This window comes from Coenobita brevimanus, chromosome 62 (assembly GCF_032717465.1).
Source record: "Coenobita brevimanus isolate Jiangsu-jjx chromosome 62, ASM3271746v2, whole genome shotgun sequence".
Taxonomy (NCBI): domain Eukaryota; kingdom Metazoa; phylum Arthropoda; class Malacostraca; order Decapoda; family Coenobitidae; genus Coenobita; species Coenobita brevimanus.
Window position 1 is genome coordinate 36306848 of NC_137015.1, and position 26283 is coordinate 36333130.

The 26283-nt window shown below is 41.7% G+C and overlaps 2 protein-coding genes across 2 annotated transcripts in view; both read right to left on the reverse strand.

Annotated features, from left to right (window-relative positions):
• Window positions 1-26283, reverse strand: part of LOC145404127 (uncharacterized) — a 101047-nt gene that overhangs the window by 40366 nt on the left and 34398 nt on the right. The window lies entirely within an intron of this gene.
• Rpe (ribulose-phosphate 3-epimerase) lies at window positions 65-25392 on the reverse strand. The gene is made up of 5 exons (XM_080275759.1): window positions 25287-25392; window positions 14532-14687; window positions 6706-6813; window positions 4969-5190; window positions 65-207 (listed from the first exon to the last, which is right to left on the reverse strand). Exons 1-5 carry the CDS (start codon window positions 25368-25370, stop codon window positions 100-102), a joined length of 678 nt encoding a protein of 225 aa, XP_080131885.1. The 5' UTR covers window positions 25371-25392; the 3' UTR covers window positions 65-99.

Below are 26283 nucleotides of genomic sequence, written 5' to 3' on the forward strand. Positions count from 1 at the left end.
TGCTGTGATCGTCCTGAATACAGCACCATAATAATGTACAGACACATTGATGATTTGCAACATTCCTGCTCCCCAGTGTAAGGTTAACAGTGGTAGGTCCTAGTTACCAAGTTCTTTGACGACTGCTGCTCTCATCTGTGCTATGACAGCCTTGGGGTCAGAAGCATTTACCACTGCACTTCCTGACACAATCATGTTTGCACCTGCCTGCAAAAAATACAGCAATTCAGAACACACAACAGCCTTCACTGATGGAAGAGGTTAGTTTTCACAATAATTATTCCAACCATTATTACCACCTATGAGACTGGGTATGGTAGGATCCAGAAATAAACAATAAGGAAGCACAAAAGCAGGTGCAATGCAAAACCATTTGCCCAGGGAAGTAAGTAATTTTTTCACAACATGTATAATACAGTATATATAGGCAGTTGTTTAAGGTGATTCCAGTACTAGTTATATTCAAAATGACATTAACTCTTGGATCAGATACCCTATTTATTCTTCCTGAATTAACTCATATGACAGTAGACAATATAAACTAGAAGAGTTAGAAATGGCTTTCAAAATTTCCTTGAATAAGAGTCCCTATGTTCAACAAAATCACTGAAGGTAGCAAGAAAACAAAGACTATCTATCTATCTATCTACTGCCAGACACTTCAATCCTGTACAGGGTGGCCACAAACAAATCACCTCCACGTCGCCCTGTCCCCCGCCATTTCACTGCCCTGCTCCCAACTCACGCCTCCCTCTCTCATATACCTCTCCACCCCATCCCTCCATCTCATCCTCGGGCTTCCCCTCCCTCTCCCCCCCTCCACCTCATTCACATACATTCTCCTCGTCAGTCTCTCACCCTCCATCCTCTCCACATGGCCAAACCACCTCTGTGTGTTCTTCCTAATGCTTCCTATCACATCCACATCCACACCACAACACTCCTTTATATCCTCATTTGTCAGCCTGTCTCTCCATGTGACTCCACAGGCTCCTCTTAAATAACTCATTTCCACTGCTCTCACTCTTGACTTATGTCCTTCCAACAACGTCCAAGCTTCACTTTCATACGTTAGAGTTGGTATCACAATACTGTCATGTAGTAACTTTTTCACTAAATAGGTAAGATGTGTTAACACAAAGGCTAAAGTCTATCTACATATCTACTACCATAAACAAAATTGCCTCCATGTCACCCTGTCCTCCACCATCAGGTTTCCCTTCTTCTAACTCCCATCCCATATAACTCTCCGTATCGTCCTTCCACCTCATCTTCAGTTTCCCTCTCCCCCTCCATCTAACTCACATACGGTCTCCTAGTCAATTAGTTTTTCTTCCTTCTCCTAGCATAGCCGAACCGACTCAGAGTACAGTACTTCTAACAATTCCCAGAACAATTACATGAACACCACAACACGCCCAAACTTCTCGATTACGTGTCCGTCTCTCCACATAACTCCACAAGGTCTTTTAAAAGTATTCTTGGAATATACACTTCAGCAAACATCACCCTCACAAACCTTCCATGAGAAGAACAAGTTCTAGAATAATAAAACAAAAATTACTAAGCCTACTATAGTAAAATCATGTCTACCTAAATACAAGCTTCAACAAAGGCTCTGTATATATATTAATCTCTTCAATAGGAATTACTATTATTTTACTCTCCAAATGAATTCATTCAGCTTACAAGTTATTTTATACACTTGAGGCATTAGATACTCCTTTCAATAACCCTGTCAATACATGGTCTTTCCAAATTTAACAAATATCTGGAGACAGCAGGAATAAGTTTAACCTGTAACAAAATTCCTGTTAACACTACTTGGATTTAATGATTTTAACAAGTCAGCAGACACCTAGACTCAAGAAGCTGCCAGCTGCTGTAACTACTTTGAACAGGGATGGTAAAAACAGGACTGGAAACTGATCCATAGTGATGCTGCTTTTGCAAAAATGCACACAGGCATTGTATTATCTATATATATATTAATAAAAAGAGCCAAATTGTTTGTTTGTTTGTCCTTCAATCACACCCAAACCAAGGGCCAGAGACCCCCATACCCATATATACTCTGAACCAGGGTGACCCAAGGATGGTTTTAGGGGGGTCAAAATTCAGATCTGGGTCATCTGAGGTCACCGGTAGACTGTTTACCTTTTAGGCCCAGGCTATGCCAGGTACCCCTGCAGCCCAATTTTTGGCATGGATACTCACATAACCTCCAGTCTGGACACAGGCTATGTGAGGTTGACCTCTGAGGTCATTTGAGGCCACTAGTCAGAGGTCATTTGAGGTCACTGGTAATACATACTCAAACGAGCAGACCCAGCAGACCAATTTTTGGCATGGAGACTCACATGACCTCCAGTTCGGACATAGGCAATGTGAGGTTGACCTCCGAAGTCATTTGAGGTCACTGGTCGGAGGTCATCTGAAGTCACCAGTAACATGCTTGAACGACCAGACCCAGCAGCCCAATTTTTGACACGGAGACTCACATGACCTCCAGTTCGGACATATGCTATGTGAGATTGACCTCCGAGGTCATTTGAGGTCACTGGTAATATATGCTCAAATGACTGAACCCAGCAGCCCAATTTTTGTCATGGAGACTCACATGACCTCTAGTTTGGACATAGACTATGTGAGGTCACTTGAGGTCACCGATAATAGTACACAAGTGAACACAACTACTGTGCGTTAGTCTGCGAAAGCTGATATAGAAAGTTCCTGGACCTCTTATAATTCCTCTTCAAAAGCATAAGAGGTACATGGTCTTCCTGGAGCAGAAAGAAAAACTTAACAAGAACAAATAGGATTAGAGTGCTCACCTTTTTGGCCCAGTGATAACAGGTACCTCTGCTATTCAATAAAAAGGTATTTCCCAACTTAAAAGAAAAACAAAGGCACTTTCATCCACAAAGGTGTTATTTATTTATTTCTGCTAACACTTTTTTGGCTAACAACATCCAATTTTTATTTTAATAGTGTATTGGGACAAAAATATAATAATTAATATTGTATTTTCTGAGAAGTTCTGACAGTAAATAAAAGATATTAATGCAAAATAGCAATGTTACTGTAAGTAAATGCAAGTGCTGACTACCCACTAAAACCTGACACATTATCTGAAGTGTCTTTTCTCATTTTATGACTGCCATTTATCTCTAATGGTTTAAACTTTTGTGACAGTATGTGGTGTTTTAGGTGTATATGACCTTTATTATGGTCCAACTTTGGCACACAAGCATTTATAACCATTAAACTCATATCACAATGTATTTTACTGTATGGAGCTCACTAGCATTACAGTTTTAGGCAATGAAACCTTATCATTGAGGGATACCTGTCCAATATACAGTAATTCAAGTTTTTGTAATGAAGTTGTTGTTGTTGATGCTGATTAATCCTGGTCTGTCTGGTTCAGCAGACCCATCAACCACAGGCAAGCAACCACCCCAATCGCAGAATTGTGTGGGGAAACATGTGAATCTTTGACTACCAGATGGATGCCACATTTACATTTCTCTGCCCAGTTTACAGAGGCACACAGTAGGCACTACATTGCCCTGTTTTTGGTTAAACTGTATGGTTACACCAGCATTGTACTGTAAATGGTTTCCTGGGTTTCAGGATGCCATGAGGCATGTCACTCAATGCAGTGCCATCTGAAGTGGAAAGAGTGATAAAATGGGACAGGAAGGATGGGAAAAGTAGAAAGAGAGGAGGGTAGACACAGAAAAAGAATGATAAGGGTGAAGGAAAAAGGCTGTGCTACATCAAGTGAGTGGATGATGGTCACCAATACCTGATTTCTACAGTGATGTACAGTACCTATTTTGGGGGTGGAAATATATATATACACTATAAGAGAAATCTTTATCTACATTTAAAAATAATATATCAATCCATTCTCATTTATCATGTATAAAATCTGTTCATTCTCTAGTAATTACAGGCACAAATATCTAGGATACTGGACATAATTATGAAAGAAAAAAATTTAGAGAGAGAGAGAGAGAGAGACAAAAAAAAAGGTGAAGGTAGAAGTAGGCAGCACTACGTCAAGTGAGTGGATGATGGTTGCCACTACTGAACCTAATTTCTAGTGAGGTACAGTCTCTATTTTAGTGGTTTTAAATATACAATAAATGAAACCTTTACCTACATTTAGAAATAATGTATCATTCCATTTTCATTTATCATGTATAAAATCTGTTCATACTCTAATAATTACAGGCACAAATGTCAGTTGACAGTATTAAGAAAGAAAAAAATTGTAGAGGAAAAAACTATGACATTAAATCCTAAGTTTATGAACCACAGTAGACTCTGTGTGCATTTCCACAATTTATGGTTGCCAGCTCAATCTCTCCTCTCTTGGCAAATATCTACTGTATCTATCTATCTATCTATCTATAGCCCGACGCCCTAATCCCGCAAAGGGTGGCCGCAGACAAAACGCCTCCAAGTCGCTCTGTCACCCACCATTTGACTACCCTCCCCCCAACTCACTCCCCCCTCCCTCATATACCTCTCAACTCCATCCTTCCACCTCATCCATTTTCTACTACTATTAAATATCTACTACTATTAAATCAATCAAAATGACATCATGTGTCATTCTAGGAAACCTCCACACTGTGGCCAGCAGTGGTGCAGCTGAGGTTCTCAATGGGCTGGAAGTTTAATAAATTGCCAAAACTAGCGAACTGCTTCCTAGCCATTGCTGGAAAGTGTTAAACAAATGGAGGAAAAAAAAAATCATATTAAGTAGTGTGAATCACAGCTTTGACTTTGGCTCTCCTGTATTTACTTGTTGAGTTTCCTGTTAAACGATATTTGTGTGCAGACAGCTGCCATACTTACAGCCACATTTCATTCTTATCATTATACCTCCCAGGGAAATGGCAGTCAGCCACTCAGCAACAAACTAAAATATGTTAAGAGCTAATACCAACCCACCTCAGCACACTGCTCTATGGTAGCTGGACCCACTCCTCCATCCACCTCAATGTCCATCTCAGGGAAGGTCTGGCGTAGAAGCTTCACTTTGCTCATCATGTCTGCCATAAATTTCTGTCCCCCAAACCCTGGCTCCACAGTCATCACAAGGATCATGTCAGCTGCATCGGCATATGGTATGACAGTCTCCACTGGGGTACCAGGCTTTATACCGATGCCTACCTGAGAGGAATGGAATTGAGAGAGATATCAGGGAAACACACCTGATGGAAGAGGATGCAGAAGACAGAGGGAGGTGACAAGCCATCAGGGCATCTGACCTCTAATGCTGGAAAGACAGTGTAAAAGAACTCATTGGGGAAATAGGGTTAATTCAATGTCTACAAACGCGTGTGGTGTGCAGCCTGGAACTTCAAAGGCCCGACTGAAAAGTAGTATACCATATATCAGTGGGGTTATTAAACAAAGAGGGGAGGGTTGGTAATGAACAGTGAGGGGCAGTGATGATATGCTGCTGGCTTGTGCAGATATTTGTGGACATTTGTAAGTGACGTGGTTTTAAAGTACAGTATATAAATGCTGACATGAGTAAGTGATGGCTGTTAAGAAAGAAGGTGACTCTCAGTATGACATACAGGAATGTGGAGAGGAGAACAACATAAACCAGTGGAAGGGTTACAGTATTCTGATGCAGTTATTTAAAAAAGAGGGAGGTGAAAGTAGTCAATGTAAGACCATCAAACATGTGGGCTCGGCAGGATTACCATGATAGAAGACAAAAGAGATTTTTTAATTGTGTATGGTACTGTAAAAAAAAAAAAAAAAAAAAAAAAAAAAAACCTGAGTGGTTAAATAGTCTAACGGAAAAAATAGATATGAAGAGGGTGATGATAAGAGTATGTGTGTTTGAAAGTGAGACAAGGTGTGGAATACCAAGGAGATAATAGCTAGATAAGGATAGAGGAAGACAAATCAAGAGTACATTATCATCCTGCCTCTTTTTTCCCATGCAATGGTGGGATGAGATAGGGTTCTGACAAAAAAAAAAAAAAGATATGAATAGGGTGATGACATGAGTATATATGAAGTGTGTTTGAAAGAGTGACAAGATGTGGAATACCAAGGAGATGATGGATAGATAAGTATGGAAGGGGATGAATCAGGAGTGCACTCATCACCTTTTTCCCATGCAATGATGATGTGAGGTAAGGTTCTGAAAGCAAGAAAAAAATGAAAAATATGATAAAAGAGGTAGAGCTAATCAACAACATGTCTGTCAAAAAAGGTCACTCACTCATGCACTCATCATTTATGACCCTGGAATCCTGAGTCCACCTCACAAGCATAACCATTCACAGACATGCACTTCATATTACCTATCAGTTAGAGTCAATCTGATGACTACCAAGTTACAAAATGGGTGATAATCATTCAAAGACTAGAAATGAATGAAACATGTACAGAAATGCACAGAACATGAACTGCACCCCAATTCTTTAAGCAACAAACTGGCTATTTCCCACTAGTTTTTGCTGAGCACACTAAAGAAAAAAATGAATTGATGGTTCCTGACTGAGATGACGCCACGATTTCAACTACAGTATTTTGATGACGAATATAAGACTATGTGGCCCACTTCCTTAGGCACTCTAAAAGGCTATGATTACTGATCCTCTCACAGTGTTACTCTGATTCATGATAAGCTAAGATGGGCTAATGACCTTGGTGGCAACTGACCTTCATGCCGGCATCCCTGATCTTGCGAGACAGTTCTGTGGGGTTGTCTGTGGCCTCTATGTGGAAGGTGTACTGGTCAGCCCCTGCATCAGCCATTGGTTCAACCCACTGACGACAGTAATAGTAGTAATAATAATCATCATCATCCAGATCTCCTTTCCCACCCCAGGGCAGGGCAAGGAGTAGCAACGTCCAGACAGCCCAAGTTTGCCTAATCCAATGGGCCAAACTTCCATCACTCAATATTCAAGCCCCCCAGAATCGTGGCTCCATCTGATATGCCAAAAACTTTCACCGCATTCTGTAGCTTCACATAAACGTATCCAAGTCATTCCAAATGCTGTTATATTAAAAATGGGTACCACATCCCTGATCATCCGCTTCTTCTCACAACATTCATACGGCCAGCTCGATCTCTTGTCAGTCCCCTAGCCTCATCGACATCCATACCTCTCTTCCTCACACACTCATCCACCATATCCCTCCACCTTCTCCTTGACCTACCTTGCCTCCTCCCTCCTTCAAATTCACTCAGATATACCTTGCTCACCACTCTATTGTTGTCCATTCTCTTCACATGATCATACCATCTCAGTACACTCTCTTCGATTCTGGCGTCCACAGACTTCCTCACTCCGCATCTTTGACGAATCACATTACAGTACAGTATTTTGTATCCTAACCATTCTCTGTACTCCACATACATTCCTCAGCAGTCCCATCTCCACTGCTCTCACTCTTGACTTTTAATTTTCATGCCACATCATAGTCTCACATCCATATGTTAAAGTTGGCACTAACAATCCTCCAAGTAAGCCTCATGCAGCTGCAACACTCAAGCCTCTGTTTCTTATCAAGGCCTTTATAGCACCAGCTACTTTCCTTCCTTGTGTCACTCTACTTTCCACATCTTTTGCACAGTTTCCTCTCTTTTCTATCACTGTATGTAGGTATTCTAACTCTCTCACCAATTCCAGTCTCTCTCCATTCACCGTAACATCATACTGGGAGTCACCGTCTCTCTCAATAACCATCACTTCACTTTTTCTACATTTTCTCTCATGGAACGACATTCACAGACATCTACAAAATTCTGCAATAGTCTACCAAGCTCTTGTCCGGTATTTGCAAGTAGCACTGCATCATCAGCACACAACAAATCTGAGTTATTCCATCCATCACCATTCATTACCAACACCATCCATCTCTCCATTACTCATGCTTTTACTTTTCTCATCACTCATTCCAATTATATATTAAGCAACCATCAGGACATCACACAGCATAGTTGCATGCCCATACTGATCGTGAACCATTCACTTAGATGCCCATTCACCCTTACACGTGCTTCACTACCATCATAAACTCTTGACAGCCCCTAGCAGCTTACCACCTACACCATACATGCGCAAAACCTTCCACAATCCTTCTCTGTCTACTTGTTGTGTTTTTTCCAGATCCATAAATGCCATAAACACCATATAGTCCTTCTCACAAGCCATCTCCACTATCTGTCTCACTACAAATATTTGATTAACACATCCTCTGCCACTTCTAAAGCCACCCTGCTCATCACTCACTAGGACTTCTGATATCTCACTTACTTTCTCTATAATAATTCTTCCACATACCTTACCTACAACACTCAATAAACTTATGGCACAATAATTCTTGCACTCACTCCACTCACCATTTATTTTTGTACAGGGGTACAGTCACAGCCTTTTTCCACTGCTGGCACAACTTCACTCATCCATGCCTTCTTACATATCTCCAACAAGCACTTCATTCTGTTCTCTCCACTACACTTAACCATTTCTGCATACACCTCATCAACTCCAGCTGCTTCATATCTCCAACAAGCACTTCATTCTGCTCTCTCCACTACACTTAACCATTTCTGCATACATCTCATCAACTCCAGTTGCTTTCCCATTTTTCAGCCGCTTCACAGCATTCTTCACCTGCATGAGTGTCATGTTTCCTGGCACTGCATTTCTTCTCTGCACACCCCCCAAACCAGTTGTGTTTACAGTCACTCTGCTCTCTCCATTCCCATTCATCAGACTTTCACAACATTCTTTCCATCTGGTCCTTGCTTCATCCCTATGGGTTAATAATCTACCACTTAGATCCTTCACACTTTCACACTTCTTTCCACTGTCACTTCTACATTTCCGCAGCTCTTTCCAGAATAACTTTCTATTTCTAGAGTCATTAATTTGCTTTCATATTTCTTCCTAGATCACCATTTACCTCCTATTTCCACTTCACCAGTTTCTTTCCATGCTTCTTGCTCTCAATATATTCAGTTCTTATTTCTTATTTCCTCTTTTCCTCCACTGCTCTCTTAACTTTTTCATCCCACCATGCCATATCTTTCTTCTTTGTTGTTACTCTTGCCACACCACACACCACTTTAGCATTCCTAACTAAGCAATCCCTATATGTATTCCACAGGTTGTCCAGATCCATTTCATTCAAATTCACTGACTGCAACTCCTCCCTTAATACGGTCCTGTATTCATTTGCCGTTTCTTTGATCCTCAGCTTCTCGACTTTCAGTCTCTCTCCATGACCGCTCCTCTCTCTCCTGGTCCACCTCACTCCTCTCAGCTTGATCATACATACCACAATCATATGATCTGACAAACCTCCACACTGTCCTCTCACGGCCCTCATATCGGCAGCACTTACCAGCATTGATTTCTCTACGAGCATGTAATTAACAAGGCTCCTTTCAACATTATCACCATTCCCTCTATGACATGTATATTCATATGCATCTTTGTGTTTGAAATGAGAATTACAAATGCACAACCTCCTTTCCTGACATATGTCCTTCAGTCGCTTCCCATTATCATCCTCTCCTGGTACTCCACTACAACCCATTACATTATTCATGGGACCAGTGCCTACTCTTCCATTCATATCACCCATTACAATCACTTTATAACTCCTGGGCATTTCTCCCACTGCTTCATCCAGCACATCCCAAAACCTGTCCCTTTCTGTCTCGCTCCTGTCATCACACGGTGCATATGTTACAATCACTGCCACTTTCATCTTCTCGAATTTGAACTTGACATACATACATCTCAAGCTGACACATTTGTATTCTCTCATTCCACTATGCCACACTTCATTCATCAACAAAGCAACTCATTCCTTGCATCTTCCTCGCCCATTCATACCCCACCTTACACATTTCACACCCTCCCACTCCTCCACTTCACACCCTTTCATCTTTGTTTCACACAATGCAATCACGGCATATCTCACACTCTTAAACATATTCATTACTTCCACCCTCGTGCTCTCCTCCTTCACATCTCTCACATTCCACATGGCCATGCAAATCTGCCCATTTGGTTAGGGACCTAGGCAGGTATCAGGTCCTTGAAGGCTCTCCGAAACATCTGCCATGATTCAATGATAGGGGATTCTGGGGGACACATAACCTGACCAAAAACCCCGGTTATATGGTTACCACCCAGTGTAGTAAATGGTTTCCTGGGTACAGGAAACCATTTGGCTTGTCACTCAGTGTAGAGACCATAAGGCATCTCTACAATAAGCGAGTGGATGATGGGCACAGCCACTTACCACCACTGTACTAAATATTTACCTATTCTTCTTGTGTAGCCATGATAATAAAACAATATAATCCATCCATCCATCTATCGTCCAATCCTACGTTGTTCCACAGAGGATTGTAGGAACCCGGGGCTAGGCAAGTTTGTCCTGACGTTTAAGATGAGAGTGACCAGCCTCACTCATCCCTGAGTGGCATTGCGTGAGTAAAGAAGCCCCAACCACCCCTTGGATATAAACCTAAACAAGCTCAATCCGATTGGAGCGCCTTAATGACCCACTAAACCGCCAGGTGCCGTAATTTGGTTATATGGTTACCACCCACAGTAGTAAATGGTTTCCTTGTGTACAGGAAACCATTTGGCTTGTCACTCAGTGTAGGCAGAAGGAAGAGGAAAGAATGAAGGAAAGAAAGACAGAAGAGGAAGGATGGAAGAGAGGAAAGGGCAGACACCTAAAGCAGCATTACATCGAGTGAGTGGATGGTGAGCACCCCCACCTACCTCAAAACAATGTAATAATAACAATAATAAGACTGAGCCTGTTCTGGTTTATATCCAAGGAGTGGTTTGGGTTAATTGCTCACACAATTTTACTCAGGGATGTGTGTGGCTGGCCACTCTCATCTTAAATGTCAGGACCAACTTGCCTAGCCCTGGGCTCCTACAATCCTCGTGGGGCAACACAGGATTAGATGCTGCTGCTGCTGCTGCTGCTGCTGCTGCTGCTGCTGCTGATGATGATGATGATGATGATAATAATAATAATAATATAATAATAATAATAATAATAATAATAATAATAATAATAATAATAATAATAATATTAAGAAGAAGAAGAAGAAGATGAAGAAGAAAAAGAAGAAGAAGAATACAGCATAATAAAAAATCTATCTATCTACCTATCACCAGAAGCTTTAATCCCATAAGGGAGGAGGAGGAGGAGGAGGAGGAGGAAGAGGAGGAGAATACAGTGTAATAATAATAATAATAATAATAATAATAATAATAATAACAACAACAACAATAATACTGAGGTGAAAATTATTCAGTAGTGCTGCCTACTTCTTCCTTATCCTTTATCATTCTTTTTCTGTGCCTGCCCTCCTCTCTTCCTATATCTCCCATCTTTCCTGTCACTTCTTATTGCTCTTTTCCTTTACAGGTGGCTTTACATTGAGTGACAAGCCAAATGGTTTCCTGTAAGCCAAGAAACCATTTACAATGCTGGGTGGTAACCATATAACCAACCCATACGTGCTCCCTACGTGTCAACAAGTGGGTTGGTGGAGGGTTAGTGCCCCTCCCCATAAAACCAATAACTCAAAGGCAAATGGCCACCCCTTACGGGATTATGGCGTCTGGCAACAGATAGATAGATAGACAGAGATAAAAATGACAACTGTACTGGTAAAAATGTAATGAGGTACTCTCTTTAACTTGGACTTCTTATTTAACGTAGTGACTGATATAAGTGATATTTTGAAACCTGATTGAAATAAATGTTACTTTGAAACCTGTTTGAAATAAGTGATATTTTGAAGCCTGACAAAAATAAGTCGTACTTTGAAACCTGACTGAAATAAGTGGTACTGTATTTTGAAACCTGATTGAAATAAGTGATACTTTGAAACCAGACTGAATTAAGTGATTTTTTGAAACCTGATTGAAGTAAGTGATATCTTGAAACCTGACTGAAATAAGTGATATTTTGAAACCTCATTGAAACAGGTGATATTCTGAAACCTCACTGAAATAAGTGACACAGTAAACTCTTTTGTATCCATTGCTGCAAAACCCAGCACACATCATTATCAATCACAGCAAGTGAAGTCCACAGGAAATCTATGGGGAAACCCCAAAATCCATAATCCACACCATTCTGTGGGAGTCCCACCACCCAAATACAGGCATATCCTGGTTTAACGATGTAAATGGTTAGGTAAAACCCCATCTTTAGGCGGGGTATCGTATCAGGGTACTTTAAACATGTAATGTGGAGCGATTACCAGCGTTGGGTTCTCACCAAACCAAGCCAAAAACCCACCCAAATGAGCCCAAAAACAAGTTTAAAGCCAATATAAATGGCCTAACAGCTGCCAAGGAAGATAACCTAAGCCTAACGCCTGTAAATAATTCACTAAAACCAACAAACAGAATCTGAAAATTGTCAAATATGTCTGGAAAAAATCAAGCTTGGTAAACTGTACCCCAAAATGACAATGTTCACCCCACCTATGGCTAAAACACATTAGCCGAAGTCTAAAAACAGTTTATAAATCAACCTGAACACACACTTTTAGTCTAAAATCTCATCAAAATCAGTAAAAAAATTAACACCCATCGTTAAACTGGGGTTTGGCCATCGTTAGGCCGGGTATGGTGGTGTTTCTACCCCCATCATTTAGCTGGGGTATTGCATCTAAGGGGTATCGTATATCGAGGTATTACTGTACAGTACTGCCGTAAGTCTTGTCACCAAAACACTGCTTTTGATGCTGTCAAATATGGCAATTTTCTTTCTAATTTGCTACCTTATGTCCCATCTTTAGTTTTCTTCTCATGCTCAGTATTAAATATGTATATCCACCCTCTTCAATACATTTTATACTCTTACTTTTTTGTGTACCTTGTCCCAAACTCTGTACATGGATGGGGTTATAAAAGACATACAAGGTAGGGCAGTGGATGTTGGAGTGGCCCTAATGAGAGAGGGCAGTGTTTGGAAACTCCCTGTACTGCTGTTTGCAGATGATACTGTGTTGTTAAGTGAAGACGAAGGGGAGCTGCAAGGCTTGCTGGATGAGTTTAGGAGAGTGTGTAAGAAACGGAATCTAAAGGTGAATGTAAGGAAGAGTAAAGTTATGGTCTTCGAGAGAAGTGAAGTCAGTCAATGTACAGAAAGGTTGGATGATGAGGAAATGGAAAATGTGAGTACGTTTAAGTATTTCGGTAGTGTGATGAGTAAGGATGGAAGTTTCGAGGGTGAAGTGCTTGAAAGGGTACAGCAAGGAAGAAAGGTTGCTGGTTCCTTGAAAGCAGTGATATGAAAAATGGAAGTGAGCATGGAAGTGAAGAACTTACTACATGACAGTATGGTGATACCAACTCTAACATATGGAAGTGAAGTTTGGACGTTGTCGGAGGGACACAAGTCAAGAGTAAGAGCTGTGGACATGAGTTATTGAGAGGAGCATGTGGAGTCACATGGAGAGACGGACTGAGAAATAAGGATGTGAAGGAGCGTTGTGGTGTCGATGTGGATGTGATAGGAAGCGTTAGGAGAAACACACTGAGGTGGTTTGGCCATGTGGAGAGGATCGAGAATGAGAGACTGACAAGGAGAGTGTATGTGAGTGAGGTGGAAGGGGAGAGGGGGAGGGGGAGGCCAAGGATGAGATGGAGAGATGGAATGGAGAGGTATATGAGAGAGGGGGTGTATGAGTTGGGAGCAGGGCAGTGAAATGGCAGGGGACAGGGCGACGTGGAGGAAATTTGTTTGTGGCCACCTTGTATGGGATTAAGGCGTCTGGCAATAGATAGATAGATAAATTGTCCCAAAATGGATGACAATGTGCCTACTCCCCCAAGGCAGCCACTCTGCCTCTCTCTCCAGTCTCCAGTACTGTACTGCCACGTGGCACCCGTGCCAACGATAGAGTTTGTCACATACTGTATTTTGTTATCCCTGTCCTTCTGTATATCGAACTGGCCTCATGTGGCATGGCACTATGGCACCTCAACCTGCTAAGTGCACCAGGACAGTGTATAATCATCAATAAAAGGGATGGACATTTTTTGTACTGGCAAAAATATGACTACTACCGACCCCACCATACAACATTGGTGCAACCTGCCTCATACTTTGGCAAACATTACAAATGAAGTATTTTACCCTTTCATCCATGTTACACACACACACACACACACACACAAAACTTTCGATTTCTCAACTCCACTGCAAATAAATATGGAAAACTGGGTTATAAACAATTTCACTTTGGAAATTTCTGGACAGTACAACTGACATGTAAATGCAAATCTGCGCATACTTTCAACATGTCAAGAATGTGGAGAACAGTGAGTCTCAAGGAAGATATAAGGCTGGTGAAAGCTTTGATACAAGGTATACATAAAGCACTATACAAGGTCATACATCAATACTCTGCAACATCACTAACAATGCTAAATATTTAAGCACAATTAAATCTACACACTAACACAGTCTCTCACCTCCTCTGGCTTTGAGACCATCATATGCATGTCAAAGAATGCATCAGGTATCTTGGGCCGCAGACACTTGACCAAGGGGTGGCCAAATGTTAAGTTCGGGACAAAGTGGCCATCCATTACATCCAGGTGTAAGTAGTCTGCACCAGAGGACATCATCTGTGTGTAGAAGAGGGATAAGGTAGGGGGGGGGGATGTACAGTATGACAAAATGTACAGTAGCTACAGCAAAAAGGAAGTTTACAGTTGGAGACAAAAGCATACAGTCAGGGACAAAGTTCACCTAATGCTTCATATTTTCTCACTGTCACTGTTGTTGTGCTACCCCAGTCTGTCTGTGTGACCACATCCATCAACCGTCCCAGTAGGGAACCAATGTTCCCACGTGGCTGACAGCACCTCAACACAGTGAGGTGCCGAATTAGTGTGGAAGTTTGGTTTCTGGGTGAATGCTGCATTAGGGTCTCCACCCACTTAACAGGGGCACTATAGTAGGTTCCATAACATTCCACTAACTGGTTATATGGTTACCATCCACTACTGTAACTGGTTTCCTGGGTTACTGCAAACCATTCGGCTTGTCTCTCATGTAAAGCCACCAAAAGCAGAAAGAAAAGTACTATCATATATACGATAAGAAGGATAGGAGGAACAGCAGGGGGGAAGGGGTACACATCAAGGAGGAAGTAGGCAGCACTATTGCAAATGAGTGGATAATGGGCACCCCCATCTACCACCTCTTCTCACAGTAAAACACAGTACATATTTTAGTATAATTCATGAATCTGTCTGCTTTTTGTTCACTTCTCACACTCCATGCAGTACTATCTTTCACTGTAGAGTCAGTGATAGAAGTTTACTTTCCATCCACTATGTCTACTTTAAACCTAAGGCATATCTATCACGTTTCTCCTCGATGCATTGTTTTTGTCATTTTTGTTTTTGAAGGATCCAACTAGCTTGCATGTGTCGGCCTTGGTCACCTAATGGTGGCTCTCCATGCTGCTTAGTCTCCGGCAGCTTGCCTGTTTAGTCCCTTAACCCTGAGGCCACACTCAATGACCTCGTCCCAGGTCTTTTTCGCTCTACTTCTCGGTACCCTACCCTCAATGTTAACACTTCTCATTTCCCATCCTCTCCACATATCCAAACTATCTCAATCTACCTCTCCTCATCACAACACCAATACACTCCAGTCCTATCCTACATCTCAATTCTTCCATCGTAAACCTAGTCCCCCCCAGACCTTGCACTCAAGGACACACTGCACATCCACCTAATCATTGCCATTTCTGTACGTTTGAGCCTGCGAATATCCTCTTCCTTTACTGCCCAGGTCTCACTACCATACAGTATTAAACTCCAAACACATGCCACATTCAAAGATCCCTTAGCACGGAGGGAGAGCCCTTTCAATGTCAAGCGAGGCAACACCTCTCTGAACTTCATCCAACCACTCCTCACTCTAGCCACAGAGCTAGCTCCTGCCCCACCTCCAGCACACTGTCTCCCAAATAAAAAAACTCTTTCATACACACAAGAGACTCATCAGCAAGTTCAATCCTTTCATGCCTGGCAATATCCACATGCTCTCCCCAACACACCGCACACATGAAATCAGCATTATGCTGCAGTCAGCCTCTAATACCGCTACATCTCTTATGCACCCACTTATCACAAACAGTGAAAATGATGGAATTACTTCCCACGCCCTTTTGACAATTCGCATGTGGCCACTCTCCCTCTTCTTTGACAGTACTGCCACCTGCCCTAGGTACCGTCACTTTGTTTTATTTGCATTTACTCACTCCACTTTCTAAGTCTTTCCTCCGCCTCCCTTTCATTTTTTGCCATCAACACCACATCATCAGCATACAACATCTACCACCTGAGTCCATTTCTGAAGTCAAGTGACAGGGTTTCAAGTACCATGATAAACAAGAAAGGGCTCAAGACTGACCCCTGATGCACACCAACATTCATGGAAAACTCACTGCTCATATCTCCATTCACCCTTACCTGGGTGTGAGCACCTACATACATGGCCATAATGACCCTAACCAGCCACTCCTCAATCCCAAGCTTCCTCGTTGCCCACTTCACCACCTCTCTAGGGACTCTGTCAGAGGCCATCTCCAAATCAACAAAAACAATGTACAGTTCCCTTTTCTTTCCTATATATTTTTCCTGAAGTTGTTGAACGACGAATATGGCATCAGTGGTCCCTTTGCCTGGCATAAACCCAAACTGCATCTCATCAATATTCACTCTTTCTCCAATCATATCTTCTAGAACTCTCTCCATTACCTTCATTATCTGGTCTAAATGCTTTATGCCTCTATAATTTCTTCTTTCCAAGGCATCATCTTTCCCCTTGTACACATTTACAAATACATTCTGCAACCAATCAAATGGGACAACCCACTTATATATAATCGTATTTATCAGGTCAGTGACTAACCTCACTCCTATATCTCCTGAGTCTTTCAACATTTCAGCAGTCAACCCTGACAAACCTGCTGCCTTCCCCACCTGCATCCTGCCTATTGCCCTGCTCATAGTTGCAGTGTCAATCAAAGGCCAAGGGGCAAACACTGAATTTGCTGGCTCCAAACCTTCCCTGTCCCAGTCTAACTCCTCATTCAACAACCAGCTGTAATACTCTCTCCATGCATCTTCAATATCCCCACTGTTCACCACTTCCCTTCCTTCGTCATTCTTCAAACACTGCTCACCTATGACATCCCTGTTCTCCCTCTTCATCTGATTTGCCACCTTAAAAATCATATTCTTCCCTTCCAAATTATTAGGTTATCAAGTAAATGTCTCTGTGTGCAAGAAGTAAGGTGCAGGAGTGGATCAGCCAGAAAGACTGCTGGGAGGGACTGTTGCTGTAAGTTGTTCTGGCAGGGTAGAATAGATGAATACAGGGGTGTGGGTGAGTTGGTTAGGGAGTAATGGGTGGAAAATGTCATGGATGTTATGAGAGTAAGTGATGGGATAGTATATTACTGTGTGTATATATATATATATATATGTAGGTGATGGCGACCATCATCCAGTCACTTGATGTAGTGCTGCCTACTTCTTCCTTAGCCTTTATCACTCTTTTTCTGTGCCTGCCCTCCTCTCTTCCTATTTCTCCCATCTTTCCTGTCACTACTTAATGCTTTTCTTTCCGTTACAGGTGGCTTTACATTGAGTGACAAGCCAAATGGTTTCCTGTAAGCCAAGAAACCATTTACAACGCTGAGTGGTAACCATATAACCAAACTATACGTGCTCCCTACGAGTCAAGTGGGTTGGTGGAGGGTTAGTGCCCCTCCCTGTAAAACAAATACTGTAACTCAAAGTCAAATGGCCACCCCGTACGGGATTATGGCGTCTGGCAATAGATAGATAGATAGATAGATAGATAGATAGATATATATATATATATATATATATATATATATATATACACATACATACATATACAGTGGGCTCGCACAGTGTGTGAGAGATTGGGTGGTCCTGGTCCTCGTGCACTGTGAAATTGTGCACTGAGAATACATAATCTTATGGAAAAAATAACATACGGGCGGTACCCCCTCATACCTGGACATTTTTTGGCCCTTAGAGACATAATAAAGGTCAAATTTTTCAGTTTGGGAGAGTGTGTAAGATACGGAATCTAAAGGTGAATGCAGGGAAGAGTAAAGTGATGGTCTTTGAGAGAGGTGAAGTCAGTGAATGTACAGTGAGGTTGGATGATGAGGAAATGGAAAATGTGAGTACGTTTAAGTACTTGGGTAGTGTGATGAGAAAGGATGGAGGTTTGGAGGGTGAAGTGTTTGAAAGGGTACAACAACGAAGAAAGTTTGCTGGTTCCTTGAAAGCAGTGATAAGAAACAGGGAAGTGAGCATGGAAGTGAAAAAGTTACTACATGACAGTATTGTGATAACAACTCTAACGTATGGAAGTGAAGCTTGGATGTTGTTGGAAGGACACAAGTCAAGAGTGAAAGCAATGGAAATGAGTTATTTAAGAGGAGCCTGTGGAGTCACATGGAGAGACAGGCTGACAAATGAGGATATAAAGGAGCATTGTAGTGTGGATGTGGATGATAAGAAGCATTAGGAGGAACACACTGAGGTAGTTTGGCCATGTAGAGAGGATGGAGGGTGACAGACTGATGAGGAGAGTGTTATGTGAGTGAGGTGGAGGGGGGGAGAGGGAAGGGAAGGCCGAGGATGAGATGGAGGGATGGGGTGGAGAGGTATATGAGAGAGAGGGGTGTGAGTTGGGAGCAGGGCAGTGAAATGGCGGGGGACAGGGCGACATGGAGGCGATTTGTTTGTGGCCACCCTGTATGGGATTGAGGCGTCTGGCAATAGATAGATAGATAGAACAAAAATATGGGCAGTCACCTTAACCCGCCCCGTCCCGACCACTTTTTGACCACTGGTACCCCCCAATCCCGACCATTTTTCGACCCTTTTTTTTTTTTTGCTAAAACTTTCGCTTTTGGTGAGAAACATCGAAAATTCATAGAGAAATCGCTCACCTGAGGTTTAAAATACTCATTACAGGTAGGAGAGCCTCCTTACCTTACTGGGTTTTCTATCAGGCTGGCACCAAAGAAAACGAGTTCTATGGGAGGATAACTATTTCACACCACTCATAAACGGTATTTATTTATTTACTGTTACGAATTTATATGTAGTACAAGAGTATATTGGTTTTCAAGCAGTAATATAGGCATTATAAGCATTGTTTCACTCACTAATACCTGACCTTTTTTGCCACATTACCTGATCATCATTTCTAACTGTTTCTTCCTCTAATGCTATGTAAAGTTTGTCCTCCACATTGTCATTGATTGGGGAATCACTCTGGCCCTGAATTTCGTACCGTGGCATGACATGGCTATACTGGCCAGGTCACTGATAACAGGTGAATTGCTGAGAAAAGGGCATGCAGGGGGGGGGGAGGAGGTCATGCTGGGTAAGGCATTGTCTCTGCCTGGCATCTTGTTGAGGAAGGTGTCCCGTGTATACGTACCAAAAATGACTCGCGAAAATTGAAAATTGTGGAAATTATGAACCTTGCAATTGCAGGACGTTGAAGTACGTCCTCGGGATTAGCTGTGACAAAACGTGAGGACGTGGAAGTACGTCCTCGGGACGGCGCGGGTTAACAACAGTACACACCAGGCCTGATAGACTTAAATAACAGGGGTTCCGAGGCACAGCAACACACTTACAGCGCTCCGGCTGCACGACGCTTGTTTAACGGTTGTCAATGTTGTATTATTCTAGGCTTTGACGAAGAAATTTATGGTCTGTCGAATGTTACATTTCTTCCAGTATGCAGCAAGTCATTATGGTGGGGGTTGCAGGTATGTCAGGTGAAGCAGGTGAGTCAGGTGGGGCAGTGGAGGAGGAGGGGACGGCAGCGGGCGAGTCAGGGGATGTGGTGAGGGGAGGATACTCCCTCTCCTCCTCGCTACTGCTCACATTTTCGGCAATTTCCTTCATCTCTTCTTGCCTGTCTGTTTCATTCCTCATCTTCTTATGAACGTATTAGCAGTATATCAACTTGGTATTCGCAAATTAACCGTCATTATCATAGAAACTGGGTATCTATTCTAACTTACTGTTATTGCCGAAAACGTTATTGTCGAAGCTGTTATTGGTGAGATCTTACTGTAGACTCCTCTTGACCACCTTCCCCACCAGCCTCTAAGTCACTATTGGCACGTTTTGTGTGTGTGTGTGTGTGTGTGTGTGTGTGTGTGTGTGTGTGTGTGTGTGTGGATTGAGTATTAATAGAAAATGGCATTTTTGAGCCACTCCTTGCCTCTACCTCGTGTTCTGCGAGGTAAACTCGCGCATTCAAGGTTTTTGGTTATGATTTTTGGTCACTAGCGCACAATGCGATTCGTGCACTCTGACCTCACGCAGTAGGCGAGCCCACTGTATACTGGTAATAATACAGGTGTATATATATATCCTGTATATATATATACTGTATAAATATATATATATATATATATATATATATATATATATATATACAGTAATCCCTCTACTTTCCGGACATCCCCACTTACCGAACATTGTGGGCCTCGACCATCGGAACCGAAAAATGGCCAAAAAAAGACAAAAATCCCCAAAAAATCTGAATTTTTTCCCACCCGTAATTTGAAATTGCCGCGCAGTGCCAAACAGCTGCTTACACCATGGCCCCTTCACCCCTTCCTTCCTCCCCCTCCCCCCTTCCCTGTCAGGGTTTCCATTTGTTATTTTTCATTACCAAATGTAGGCCAATTTGGTAATGAGAAATTCGTTTGGTAATGAATCAGAATAATGCATTGCCAAATGGATTTTTCACATGTATGAGGATACACAGGATGGAGATGGTGGATTGTTTGCTCTCTCTGATTAATCTGCTACCCTACATAGCATGAAAATAATCAACATGCTGTTAATTATAAGGAGAGTGGTTACATGTATTTCCATTTGTACATATAATTAGTGAAGAATAAATGCTAGCTTTATGAATTTGGTAATGAAAAGTTAAATTTGGTAATGAAAGTTGAGGAGATTGGTAATGTGGCCATTGCGATCTGGCAACTCTGTTTCTCTGACATCAACAGTTACTCCCTAACTTCTATTGTGAATAGATGCTTATCGCACTGGAAGCCACACGTGCTCGTTTTTTGTGAATAAACAGTGATATACTGCAATACCTTGCCTCTAGACCACATGGGAATTTAGTGTTGTGCAGTGTTAAGAAATTTGAACTTAGAGTGCAAAGGATCAACTTTGGAGTGCAAATTGGCAGTTTATCTGGCGGTTCGAACTGCAGTGGTGCAGTTAAGAACAATGTGCAGTGTTAAACAATTATAACTCACAGTGCAAAGAATTAAGTGCAGCACAACACTGGATTACTGTACGTGCTTCAAGAGCATTTTCACCACTGCCAAAACCTTAGAAAGGCAGCCACAAACGTGATGTAAGTACCCTGGCTGAGGTACAGTCACTTCTAATTCCCCATTCTTTGGTTCCTTTTCATTTATTTCATGCTTTATGTCCATTATTGGTGTGAATAGAGTCTTAAATAGGTTTAAATAGGTGCTATGCATATCCGGTAGGGAGTTATTTAGGTGGCTTTCAAAGTTAGGCTGGGTTAGGGTCTATAAGTACCAGTCCAGGAGGCTGGTGCCCAATATCCGGAAAAGACCACTTTCCGGACGTGCCTTTGGCTCTATTACGTCAGATAGTGGAGGGATTACTGTGTGTATATATATATATATATACTATATATATTATATTTATACTCTATCTATCTATCTATCTATCTATCTATCTATATATATACAGTATATACAGTAATCCTTGTACTTTCCGGACGCCCACTTTCCAGACTCCCCACTTACCAGACATTGTGGGCCTGGACCTTCGGAACCCAAAAATGGCCAAAAAAAGAAAAAAAAATCCCCCCCAAATCCAAATTTTTTCCCCACCCATAATTTGAATATGCCGCACGCCGAACGGCGCCAAGCAGCTGTTTACACCACTACCCCTTCACCCCTTCCTTCATCCCCCCTCCCCCCTCCCCAGTCACGGTTGCCATTTGGTATTTTTCATTACCAAATGTGGGCCAATTTGGTACTGAAAAGTTCGTTTGGTAGTGCATCAGCATGATCCATTACCAAACAGATTTTTCACATGTATGGAGATATAGAGAATGGAGACGGTGGACTGTCTGCTTTCTTTGATTAATCTGCTAGCATACATAGCGCAAAAATAAACATGCTGCTGATTATAAAGAGAGTGATTAATTCCATCTGTACATATAATTAGTGAAGAATTAATGCTTCCTTTAAGAATCTGGTAATGAAAAGTTAAATTTGGTAATGAAAATTGAGGAGTTTGGCAAAGTGTTCCCAGTTACTGCCTAACCTTTGTTCAGGGAAGACGTCCATCACAGTGGATGCCACACGTGCTCGTTTTTTATGAATAAACAGTGAATAAACTGCAATACCTTGCCACTAGACCACATGGGAATTTACAGTGTTGTGCAGTGTTAAGAAATTAGAATTTAGAGTGCAAAGGATTAAGTGTGGTGTGAGTGTGGAGTGCAAAGTGGCAGCTGAAACTGGCAGTTGCAATTGGCATGGTGCAATTAAGAAGAATGTGCAGTGTCAAACAATTATAACTCACAGTGCAAAGAATTAAGTGTAGCACAACACTGGATTATTTTATGTGCTTCAAGAGCATTTTCAAAACTACCAGAGCCTTAGAGAGTTAGAGGAGGTGACCACAGACCTGCTCAAAGTAGTCCCCTGTACACTGCTAAGCCTAAGTATTTTCCATACTCACTTCTAATTCCTCATTCTCTGGTTCCTTTTCACGTATTTCATGATTTATGTCCATTATTGGTGTGAATAGGGTCTTAAATAGGTTTCAATAAGTGCTATGCATGTCCGGTAGGGAGTTATGTAGGTGCCTTTCAAAGTTAGGCTGGGTTAGGGTCCTTAAGTACCAGTCCAGGAGCCAGGGACCCACTTTCCGGATGGAACCACTTTCTGGACATGCCTTTGGCTCTATTACATCGGATAGTCGAAGGATTACTGTATATATATATATATATATATATATATATATATATATATATATATAGATGGATATAGATAGATAGATATAGATATATAGATCTATATAGATAGATAGACATATATATGTATATAGATAGATAGACAGATATAGACATAGATATATAGGTCAAGGAAAAGGTGGAGGGATATGGTGGATGAATGTGTGAGGAAGAGAGGTTTGGAAGTTGGTGAGGCTAGAGGACTGAGAAGAGATTGAGCTGGCTGGATGAATATTGCGAGAGGCGCATGATCAGAGATTTGGCATCCCTTTTATCGTGAAAGTGTCCAGATTGACTCTGTCAGATATGTTTATGTGAAGCTACAGAATGTGGTGAATGCTTTCGGCGTATCAGATACAGCCAGGATTCTGGGGGCCTGAATGGTGAGTGAATGGAAGCGTGGCCTGTTGTGCAAATTTGGGCTGTCTGGATGTTGGTACTCCTCACCCTGCCCTGGGGTGGGAAGGGAGGTCTGGATGATGATGATGATGATGATTCAGTATATATGAGCAATGAAAAATATTAGGCATCATCATAGGAAGACTCACCAGCAGTGAAGACATGGCCAGGTTTAGGCATAAGCTAAACAAGCTACAGCTTAGGGCCTCACTGCCAGGAGGGGCCTCTCAGAATCAGATTTCTAAAAAAAAAATTACAGTTTCATTACAATTTATATCTGAGTTACGATTTAACCTTATTAACCCACTCTGCATGGATTTCTTACAGTATGCATCTTGGCAGCATTCTTGTCAAGTTTTGTTGTTACACAGCATGATTCTCTGTTAATAACTGTCACATAAATCCAGCCCTGAGTGGCAAGTTAATATTAAATGTGAAACATCAAGCAAACTTTTGTCCCTGACTGTGCCAGAGGGAGATAAAATATGGTAAAAAATAAAAAAATAAATAAAAAAAATAAATGCAACCACAGTCAAAAGACTACATTAAACAACTTTATTAACCCGCCGCGCACCGGCTATTTTTAGCCCTATGGGTCACCCCAGCACCGGCCATTTTTCGACCTCTTTTTTTTTTTTTCGCTAAAATTATAGATTTTGATGTGGAAACAACGAATTTCGCCATTAAAATCCTCACAGAGGCTCGGAAATGGGTTTTATTGAGTCCTGCATACTCGTGTACAGGTATGGCCGCTCTCTCACGCTCACCACATACGTGAAAGACTTTTTCTATGTAAGGTATACCTATACTCAGGTATTTATGCTGGGAAGGTATAGCAATGTTCAGTACACTTTTCTGATTACTTATTACTTCAACATCTATCACAATTTGCGTGTCTTTCTCACTGTGAATGCATTATCTTACACCTACTTGAAGACAGATACAACCTGACTTCATTACGTACAGTCCTGGGACTTACAAGAAGGTATTTACAACTTGACTTCACTATATAGTCCTTATAGTTACAAGAAAATATTTACAACTTACACTTACATGAAAATATTTACAAAACGCCTTCACTATGTACAGCACTGGGTGAGGCACACAGGCAGAGTGAGGCAGAGCGAGCGTAAGGGTGAGAGTGAGTGAGTGTATGGCCTTGACAGCCCGAATGGTAGAAGAACAGTTACCATACATGCCTGCCAATTTTTACCCGCGAATCTTGAAAAATGTGGTCACAGTGAAATTTTTTATTGTAAACCATATTAAAACGGCACTGGAACTGGCCACGGAATTATGTCCGACCGTTTTAAAATGGCACTGGCACGTGGTGGGTTAATAACGTGGTGTATTATGAACAACCTTATGTCAAAAACAGGTGCTAAGTCATCTAAAAATTTATACTTAAACAACTGTAAAGTAATATACTGGCAATATTAAATAAATAGTACCGGTATCTACATTATGATATATACGGTATCATCCATGCACCATCCAAACTTTTACTGCTCCACAATGAGCATTGGGACCAATGGTTGGGGTACTTATTTTACGCATAAGGTGAGAGTGACCAGTAATTCATCCATGTGCCGTATCATGTGAGCAATAAACTTCAACTACTCCTTCAAAGAAAACCCTTACAGGCTTTATCCAGTTGAAGTGCCTTAACCAAGTATACAATAATAATACAGTACAATAAAACTGATCTACCTGACCTTCTCACATGCCTCACGCAGGCTGGACAAGTCTGCGTTAAGGATAGACGGTCCAATCTTGCACCTGGGATGGTTCTCAGCCATGATGAATCTGTCAGAACACAAGAACACAATTAACCCCTTCAGTCAAATGATATATAGCTACTGTATTCTATTCTATTCTACTGTCCGTCACTCTCCCCAGTTTACAACCTCTATTTTGATATCAGACTTTTGTCCTATTCTAGATTCTGCAACTTTGATATGAAAGGTTCTGAGCAACCTCAAACTCCTGAAGTCCATACAGCATCTATTATGCTGATAGACTCTCTAATTTGTATATCTTCATTATGGTAAGGGATGGCTGTTGAGGAGTGATCTGAGTTTTTGTAATAAAATTTTTCACAACTTGTTACCTACTAAATCCCCTAATCTATTTATCCTTGCACCATATCAGGGTACTCATGGTCACCGAAAATTAACATTCCTCACTCTTAAACTAAAGCTAAAAGGCATTTTTTCTCATGTTCTGTTATTTCTACCCGGAACTCTCCACCCACGGAAATAGTTGAGGCACTCTCCCTCACTCAGTTCAAGGCTAAACTCCCTCATGCCCTCTATCATAGTCTTTTTTCTCCATGGTGTGTCCTCACACTGTGCCTCTTGTTTTTCACTATCATCATGTCTACTATTATTATTATTCAAGAACCCTATGTCAGTTCTCACAGCTATAGGTATAACCTTTTTCAGCACATGCAACTGGTCACTCTGTTATTACTCTGCTGTGTGGCTTGTCATTGTGGTTGGAGTGCCATTTGTATAGGGCTGCTTGCTTGCTCGGTATCTCCTAAGCCCCTGGGTGCAGTGGCCCTACCAGTTGAGTTAATCCTGAAGGTGGCCCCGGAGTTCACATCCACCACACAGCACCCTTACATTGTAGATCTGAACAGCACATCATTCAGGGGATGACTGTTTCTGGCCTACCACAGCAGCAGCATGCTGTTATATGATTTATCAG

Coding starts and splice junctions, on each gene's coding strand:
- Rpe (XM_080275759.1), bottom strand. CDS start 25,370: ATGGCTGAGAACCATCCCAGGTGCAAGATTGGACCGTCTATCCTTAAC. Junction 6,814..14,531: donor TGGTCTCAAAGCCAGAGGAG/GTGAGAGACTGT, acceptor TACTGTCGTCAG/TGGGTTGAACCAATGGCTGA. Junction 208..4,968: donor CCATAGAGCAGTGTGCTGAG/GTGGGTTGGTAT, acceptor TATTTTTTGCAG/GCAGGTGCAAACATGATTGT.